This window comes from Apteryx mantelli, unplaced genomic scaffold (assembly GCF_036417845.1).
Source record: "Apteryx mantelli isolate bAptMan1 unplaced genomic scaffold, bAptMan1.hap1 HAP1_SCAFFOLD_63, whole genome shotgun sequence".
In the NCBI taxonomy this organism is placed as follows: domain Eukaryota; kingdom Metazoa; phylum Chordata; class Aves; order Apterygiformes; family Apterygidae; genus Apteryx; species Apteryx mantelli.
The window spans coordinates 547,898-557,373 of record NW_027118792.1 but is presented as its reverse complement, the minus strand read 5'-3'; the positions used below and the strand labels follow the sequence as shown (position 1 = coordinate 557,373).

General features: G+C 50.8%; 1 protein-coding gene across 1 annotated transcript; it reads right to left on the bottom strand.

Annotated features, from left to right (window-relative positions):
* Positions 1 to 2,640: 2,640 nt before the first annotated feature.
* On the bottom strand, positions 2,641 to 3,591 carry LOC136996634 (olfactory receptor 10K2-like). The gene has a single exon (XM_067317522.1). The coding sequence runs from the start codon at positions 3,589 to 3,591 to the stop codon at positions 2,641 to 2,643; it is 951 nt and encodes a 316-aa protein (XP_067173623.1).
* Positions 3,592 to 9,476: the final 5,885 nt, after the last annotated feature.

The window sequence follows — 9,476 nt, the reverse complement described above, 5'->3', positions numbered from 1 at the left end:
GGAGTGGGAAAAACAAAAGGAGTCCTCTTCCTCAGGGTGGAATTGGTTCACTTCATGGCTACCAAACCCAACCTGGTTAAAAGAATTGTTTGTAATAATTATAGCCATAGTTGTGGTATGCATTTTGTGCTGTATTATGATCCAATGTTTACCTTTAATTATGTTATGTTGTACCCAATTGTGTGTACCTGAAGGTCGAAAATATTATCAGAATTATGCAGTCTAGGTGAGACTCCCAAAGAGATCTTGAGATCTTCCTTTGGAAGTCTCAAAGGGGGGAACTGTTACCAAAAGGCCCCAGACAAGAAAGAGTCTCAAAGGAGGGGGGAATGGGGGACCTGTTACCAGCTTGGACAGGAAGGATTCTCAACAGGAGCTTCAGACAAACATAGCCAAGGACACAGGTGCAGCTGGGACTGATACATCCTGAGAAAGTACAGATAAACCAGCAGAAGCCAGTTGGAGCCAAGATTAGGACCAAGACAGCTTTTCTCAAACAAGGAAGCAGGCCAAGTTGAGACCATGTATGGAAAAGTAGAGCAAAGTTGATGGCAAGATGCTGAGTGACACTTCTTCTGACACCGCTCGGGACCACTAGAGACTCCCAGAGACTCAGACCGCATGCGTAATGATTATGTAAATGTAGCAATTACTTCTAAGAAATAGCATGAATATGTATAATCATTTCTGGACATTTAATGCATATGTATATGATAGAGCAATATAAACTTTAGATGACGCAGCACACGGTGTGCACGTTGGGTGGAGCTATCCCCTGTGTACCCGGTGCTGTAATAAAGAGAGTGCCTGCTTCTTAATGCTACATTGGTGTTAAGGAGTTTTTCTCCTGATTTCAGTGATACTTCTACCTTCTATTTTTTTCTTTTTTTTTTTAGGTATTTTTCAACAATTTCCCAATTATGCTAATTGTCATGAGCCCATTCTCCTGAGAAGTTGGGACTCGAGTTCACTCCATGCCTCTGTAAATGATTGGTGATACTACTTGCCATCCTGCCAACTATGCCACAGGGCAGGCAACAGCGGGTGCAGCACCTGGGGTCCTTTCAGGGCACTGGCAGCAAAATAATATGTGACCAATATAATATATGATATATAGATGAAATAATTAGCAGCATAATACAGGTAATCAAAGGAGAATGCCATAAATGAGATAATGCACGAGGGAAATCCTCTGCTTTAATTCAGATTTACCAAAGGGAGAAGGTTTTGCTCCCGCTGGATTCTAGTGACCCTGGTGAAATATATCTTTTTCACATCTTGCTTGGACCATTTTTTCAGACACTTCTTTCTTGTTGTCCCTTTTCTGTCCTGGTTCGGTCTCAAGTCACTCTTGATAAAGCCTGAATATGCACTATGCAATGCATAAAGCATCTCCATAATCCTTTCAAAAGTCCAGCAATGTCTTTTGCTTTTACAACATCCTCTCGCCCATCCTCTGCCTTGGCAATTGCAAGGCGATATACAAAGCTGTGGAGGACACATGGCTGTACCTCTGACATTGTGAGAAACCCTAGAAATCAAGGGAAAAAATAAGTGTCTTTCATTTTTTTCTTCTCTGTCTCCTTCTACCTTTTCACTTTTTCCAGAAAGCAAAGCCTATTTCTTTATTTAGTGCTTGAGAACTCTGCTGGAGAGATCCTTGTTGGCTGAGGGCTGGGCATTGCTTGTGTTCTGCTTGGTGCCCCGGTTTGGAAAAAGAGAGCTCAGCCAGCCCTTTGCTCAGACACATCTCAAAAAGTCCCACTGTTCAAAGGAAGGATGTGCTTGGCTGCAGTGAGCAGAAATTCATTTTACAAATGTTCAGTTCTGCAGAATGGTGCCGCAGGAAGAGTCTTTTCCCCCCTTGAAGGAGTTGCCCTTCCTGGTTTTGCTAATTCCAGCTTCACAGCTGGCTCCACTGCTTTTTGTGAAAGCACCATGACGCGGGAGGAGAAGTGTGCTCACAGGGAGAGATCTTATTAATTTGTTTTTTCTAGAGCAGGTCTTCCCAAGGAGCCCTTCTGTAGGTCCATCTGGACTCACGTTCTTGGTCTCACCGGTCAGTGGACCTGAACTTTCCAGCTGTCTCAGGACTCGGGTCTGTGTCCAGGTTCACACTTAGCCCATGGCAAAGGCAAGCTGATGCAACCTGATGCAGCTCACTTGCTTTGCAGGCTCTGCTAATGGGCGCTAGAATAACATGCACACAGATGAATGCCAGAGCTCAGGGGCATCTTGATGCACAAAAGGAGCACGGTTCTGAGTTTGCAATCTCCTTAAAAACTAAGCATTTCACCCTGAAATGATTTCAACACCTACCTTTCTTCTTTACTACCTGGGTCAAGTGAAAAAATGTCACCAAAGAGCCTTTCCTATCCCCAAAATAGAAATGTGCGCATGTGGGTTCCCAAAGCTGTTGAGCCCCTCCAGAAGGAGGTGCCTTTCATCGAGGTCCATGTTTGCACCTTCACCATGACTTGAATTTATGGGGTTTTTATGTCAGGTCCTTGCCAGCCCCAGTGAGCTGCCATGTCATTCCGAGAAGCTTCTTTGTGAGTAAGAGAGGATGCATGGAAAAGGGGTGATGTTTTCTTGGAAGTGGAAGATGTTGGCTGAAAATACATAAGGGGAATAACCTCTTCACTGGAAATCTTTCTGAGAAAGTCTGCTTTTTCTGAGGGCTTTTTGAAGAGCTGTTTTGACATCCTTGTTCCGGAGACTGTAAATCATGGGGTTGAGCAGCGGGGTGAGAATGGTGTAGGTGACAGAGATCACCGCATCCTGGTCTGATGAGTAGCTGGCATTGGGTCTCAGGTAGATGAAGGAGGCACAGCCATAGTGCATGATCACCACCGTCAGGTGAGCGCTGCAGGTGGAGAAGGCTTTGCGCCTGCCTGCGGCTGAGGGGATCTTCAGGATGGTGAAGAGGATGAAGAGGTACGAAATAAGGATCAGCGTCAGTGGGATCAGAAGGACGAAGATGCTCAGAGTGAAGACAACGGCTTCACTGAGATTGGTGTGAGCGAAGGCCACTCTGAGGACCGGGGCGATGTCACAGAAGAAATGGTTGAGTTTCCTGGAGGCCTGGAAGGGCAAGCAAAATACCAAGGTGGTAATGGTCTGGGTAACCAGCAGGCCACTGAAAGCAGAAGCGATCATCATCTGAACACACACTCGCCGAGTCATGATGCTGTTGTAGTGCAGGGGGTGGCAGATGGCCACGAAGCGATCATAGCCCATGGCGGCCAGGAGGAAGGAGTGGGAACACCCCAAGAAGAGGAAGAAGTACATCTGCACAGCACAGCCCAGGAAGGAAATGGCTTTCCTCTCTGCCAGCAAGTCTACCAGCATCTTGGGGACAATGACAAAGGTGTAGCAAATCTCCGAAAATGACAAGCCGCAGAGGAAGAAGTACATGGGTGTGTGCAGGCTCGGATCAAGACTTATGATGGTCATGATAGTGGTGTTTGTGCTCAGAGTGACCAGGTAGAGCAGCAAAAAGACCACAAAGAGCAGCTTCTGCAGCTCTGCCAGGTTGGAGAACCCCAGGAAGATGAAGTCTGTGGCCAGGGTTTGGCTGTCATTTTCCATGGAAGCGAAAGGCTTTCTCTGAATGCTGGGCAGGAAGAAAAGCAGCACCTGTCTCACCAAAGGTGCAAGGAGCTGTAGTGACAAAGAGAATCTGCTAGTGTCCCTCCTCAGAAGCCCTTTCCTGGCCTCTCCCTCCCCAGGCTGGTTGCCCTCCTGGTGCATATGGGCTACTGTACTTTGGTTGAGGATGCACAGCAGAAGGAATGTGTGGTGGGCAGCAGCTTACCCTCCTGAGAGCAAACTGGTGGATGCAGCAAGCCAGGCTGGCTCAGTGATGCCTGGTGCCTTCTCTTGTGTGCCAGGGGGCAGCTGTGAGCTGCAGCAATGCAGTGGCTGAAGTTCCCCGAGAAAGCCTTAAGGGGAAAACCCGCTTCTCATCTTTGTGGCACAGAAAGCGGGATTGCCTACTGATGTGCACATGTGCTGCAGGCAATCACTCTCAGCAAGGGTATGAAAGCTGCAGCCAGAATGCTGGGGAGAGGAGGTGGGTTTGCCAAAGGCTTTGTTGTCGGCTGTGGAGTTGCAAGACAGAAAATGCCAGTTCAAAGTCTCTCATGCACAAAAGGGCTTTGCGAGCTCTCGGGGACACATGCAGAGATGTGAACATAGAAGTGTCCAAGCTGGCCTGAGCGATGCTGCCCTGAGCAGCTGGAGGAGCAGAGCAGGGAAAGGCAGGGGGTTTGAGCAGTGCAGCCAGCTCCCACTGCTGATCTGCCCAGACTGACTCAAGCCATGGGCTGTGTGCATTATCTGCATGCACACGCAGGCTCCTGGTTGCCCTGGGCTAGCGGTGGGCACGTTAGGATGTTCCCTTTCACACCCAAAGCGCAACAGCAAAAAGGGGGTCTTGCGTGAAGGAGGCTCAGACCCTCTCTTCCTTTGGCACAGGGTAGATTCACACCAGGATGGTGGGATCTAGTTGAGGCTCTGCTACAGGTCCTCTCCCTCCCCTTTTACCTTGTGAAGAGTAAGGCTGCAGAAAGGAAAGCTGTGGAGCCAGGGGAAAGATGAGCCCGGAGCCCTACCTGCACTGTCCAGAAGGAAGTTCAGGCATGGAGCAGGCTTGCAGCCCTCTGCACACTTGTAGCTGGAAGCATCCCCAGCCTCTCTGAGAGACCCTGTCCTGTCCTTGTGGGTAGGGTGGCAGCAGTTTTGAACTCTTCCAGGAGACTGAGGTGCGTGCTCATTAAGGACTGCTATGTCCTCACCTGGGGACAGGCATCATTAGTTGGTTGCAATGGGCATAATTAAGAATCAACCTCCCTGAGGCATCCTGGCAATACCCTCAGCAGCTCTCAGCAACGAATGTGTGCTGATCTCAAGACACAAGGCCTTTTCCTAAGCAATAGCTCGGATCAAGCAGGCACCTTTAGTCCTTTCTTTCTTGGTGAAACTGGGCAAAAAAAAAGTTTCTTTGGCAACAGTGGCCTTACCCTTCATTGCTCCTTTCCACCCCGTCACAGCCCACCACCTCTCCACTGCACCAGGACGGTTGCCCGGGTTATATACTGGGACTCAGTGTGGACTGAGGTGTGACGGGAGAGCAGCAGGAGTATGTTCAAGAAGTAGCACTGCCCAACCCTCGGTGAGAGCCGTCTGTCCTCATCTTGACTCGTATGAAATGCACAGCTCTGGGGCACAGCTCTTCTCCTGAGAGAGGTGCCAAATGCAGGCCAGGAGCTCACTTCTTGCAAGATCCCATTTCTCTCTGCTGGGTCAAGTATAAATGTATGTGCCGCAGTGAGGGGAGATGAAACCATGTGTGTTACCAAGAAACCATGGCTGAACACACAGCAGCCCATGCCAGATGCTTGCTTGGGGCTACGAGACACTGCTGGAGAGGAGGAGGAAGGTGAAGCAAGAGCTTGCATTCCACAGGAAGGATGCCTCCATGTGCCCGTTGGAAGTGGAGCAACCACTGGCTGAGCAGATCATTGGCTCTTGCGTCTCTGTTCTCCACACTTGAGAATGTCACCTAGGTGTAGACAAGGGGGTGTTGCATGAACTCACCGCTAGCCCCCCAAGCTCTCAATCCCTTGGGCATGGAGGGGTTGGGGGAGGACCATCTGCTGAGATGTGGGCGTCCACAGCATAGGCCCCTACGCTGAGCAGGTCACCCTGGCCTGTCTTGAGTGGAGCCTGCAGCAGAGATTTCACCAGAATGTGAAAGGAGGTCAGTGCAGCTGGTGGAAAGGGGACACCCACCCTTGATGAGGGGCATGATGCTCTCAGCTCCACTGGCAATGTGATACAACCTGGCCTGACTGTGGGCAGACCCAGCATGCTCCCTTGCTGCTGCTGCTGCTTGGGATGCCTCATCTGTGCCAGGGTGTCCTGGGACCCTCCAGGCCAACTTGGCCTGCATGGTCTTGGCTTCCAGAGTGCTCTCAGTTTCCTGAGAGAGTCTTCCTTCAAGGACCTCTCCTAGGCCTGCAGGCATCTTTGTTGTCCTCCTCTGAGTTGAGGTGGGCAGGGGAGGTGGGTCAGATTGGAGATGGGTTGCCCAGAACTGTCTCCCATGCTGGAGCTGAAGCTGAACTGGACACGCACACTGCTGTCATGCATACTCAGAGAGTCTGTGCAAGGTTTGGCAAGGGTATGGCTGGCACGTGCTGCTGCTTTTGACTTCCATGTCTGGCTGCCTGCTTTTCCAGCCCCCTGAGGGAAGGGGTTCAACATGCACCTGGAGCAGTTCTGGACACCCAGGACTTGGGGAGGGGAAACCAATCCTCCCAAGGACTCTTGTCCCATGTCCCCAGACCTCTCCAGACTGGCTAATGCCAGGACGCAGTAATGCCAGACACTGGAGTGGGCTAGTTGCTGGGATGCTCTTGGCTGTCCTGACCTGCCCTTGAAGGAGATGGAGACTGAGGGTGTGCATTGGCATGAAGTTGTCTCAGAGGAGGCTTTGCATTTCTCTCTGCATTCAGGCAGCTCCGTATGAGTCATGCATTGACAGGGAAGCTGGGGAATCTGGATCTTGGTGAGAAGGTGCTGAGATAAGTTGTTCTCTCCTCCTACTCGTGCACGTGCTAAGACAATCTTTGCCAAGCACTCAGGATGTCATATACCTGGCAGAGCACCAGCTAGCTAGGTACAATCCCAGGGAGCTTGATCAGATAGTCACACTGAGAAATCTGTGGGGAGACCCTCTGACTAGAGTCTTATTGAGGGCATTAAAGATCTGCTTTGGAGCTGATCCCCTGGGCTGTCTGGGTTGTCAGTGCAGGATGGACTGTAGCAGAAGACCCACCACATCCTAAAAGTGGACACCTATGCCTGGGAGGTGAATTGTGCCCGGACTGCATGGGCAAGCTCTTCCCTGGCCACCTGAGGAGTCCAGTGAACCAGCTCAGGTAGACATACTTCCACTTGGGACTTCTGGAGTTAGGTGAACTGAATCCTAGCCTGACATGTAGAGTAGGAAACCAAAGGGGCGAGATCTGCCTGCCCACCCATGGGTTTCCACTGGAGTCCTGGGCTGCCCAGAGCATGACCCTCAAAAGGCGGTGAGAAAGCCCTCCCACCCCCCACCTTGTTATTTTGGGTTCATTATTGTATTTTTCAGAAATAGGCTTAAAATACAGTATTGCACTACCTCAGGCCCAAAGAGAGGCCCTATGGTACGCCAAAGAGCCCTTTGTTGTGTGTGATGGGGCACTGGGGTGATGGCCAGGAGCTTGCCTGGGGGATGCCCCCTCCTGGCTGGCCTATTCAAGCACGGTCCTGAGCTCCACTCTGCGAGGAGAGCTGACTTGCCAGCATGGCGCACAAGGAAGGGGACACTGTGCCAGGGAAACCTGGGGGAGAGCTGCTGTAGCTAGGGACCGTGCAGTGCTGACCTCCCATTTGGATATACAGCAAGCTTCTTGTTTTGGAAGTGGTCTTGCGTTGGATGCCTGGCCTCTGGAGACCTCGAGGAGGGACCCTTGTCTTGCAGCTCTGCATGGACACTTCCTTCAAGCCCTAGTGTCAGGCTCATGGAGGGGCTGGGCTGGAGGCAGGACTCCAGTGCCTCCCTGTACTTCTGTGCCAGGCTGCTTGCAAGGGAAAGGAGCACTGGATAGGTAGCCCGCACTGTGGGCTGGGCACCTGCACTCCAATCTTTGGAGCTACTGATGTAAAAGCCAGGCAGCATCTGGCCTCGGATAACCGCTCAGTCCAGTGCCTCCCCCCATCCCGGGGAGGGATGAAAGCTATTTAAATCCTTCTGTACAAGCCATGCCTGTGGGCATGCTGGAGATGGAGAGGAAAGGAGCATGGGATTGTCATGGGGCTGACGCAGCTGGGGGTGGTGGGTCCATCCTTCCTGGAAGAGCAAGTGCTCACCACTTCATCATCACTGCCTTCCCCTTCTGAAGCCTGGAGGGCAGAAGCAGTAGCAGAAGAAACAGGCAGAGTTTTAAAGGTATTTTTCTCACCCTTTGGCTCCCTCTTATCTGATCAGGGATTGTACGGGCTTGTGGTGATGATTGCCATTAAAAATCAAGCAGTACAAACTCTTTCCAGCTCGTGGTGCAGAGCCAGTAAGTTGATAATGCTGTATGTCAGGTGAGGTCCTGGGTAAAAGCTGACTTTTTTTTTTTTTTTTTAAAGCTGAAGTGCCTGGGCAAGAGTTTTCTCTGAGAGCAGCCAGGGTTAGAGTCTCATTACTTGCAGTGAGATCCAGACCACCCCCTATGCGTAGTCCATGTAGGAGAGTGGCATTAGGCAGTGCAGTGCAGGGAAGGAATTCCTACAGTGCTGGGACAATGATCTCAAACTGCATCACCCCTAATTTCCAGCACCCTCACTGTCCATAGACATCCCCCCACTGCAGGTCATGTGGGGCCCCTCTTTGACAGTGAAGGGGAGAGGCACTTCTGGAATGTGAGTCACCTCCTTTGAAGGTAAATGACTGATGGGATCAGAGGAATCGCCGTGAGAAATGCTTGTTCCCCTCTAGAAGGAGAAGAAGAGAGACAGCTCAGGTAGAGACACATAAATGGTGGACATCCAGAATTAGGTGAGATGGATTTCCCCCCCTCACCCAGAATAAATAGTGTCACCACCCATGTCCTCTCCAGAAAGCCTCATGAGCAGCTACAGTGGCTGCAGATCCCAGGCGACAGCAAGGTGCTGAAATGTGATATTTCTGTGCCAATAAAAAAATGTTAGAGAAATGCACATCAGCTTTCACAATATTTCCTGTGGGAGATAAAAGGCAGGAATTTATGTCTGACATAGATGCTGTTTTCTCTGCCGAAAGCCGATCTGATGGTGCTGTTGAAATGTTGTTGCTGTTATGCTCTTTTCAGACGCAGCAAAAATGGGAAGGGGGAATCAAACCATCCCAGCGGGGTTCATTTTGATTGGATTTTCCCACTTTCCTGAGCTCCAGGTCATGCTGTTCGTGCTGTTTCTCCTCATGTACATGGTGACCCTGGCTGGAAACACTGTGATAATGGTTGTTATCAGGGCGGACCGGAGCCTGCACGTGCCCATGTATGTTTTCCTAGGTGCTTTATCCTTCTCAGAAATCTTGTACACCTTCTCCATCATCCCGAAGATGCTGTCTAGGTTAGTGCTGGGAAGCAGAGCCATTTCTTTCCTCGGGTGCACTGCGCAGATGCATTTCTCCTTCATGTTTGGCTTCATGCACTCTTTCCTCCTGATGGCGATGGATTATGATCGATACATGGCCATCTGTCACCCCTTGCATTACAGCACCATCATGACCTCCCAAGTCTGCACTCGGCTGGTGGCCCCCTCATTGGCCGGAGGGGGCGGGGGGGGCACAGATTTCCTGGGGCTACTGGTGACCAGTACTGTGTTCCAGTTATCCTTCTGCAGGTCTCAATGCATCGACCATTTCTTCTGCCACCTGTCCCCCATCCTCCAGCTGG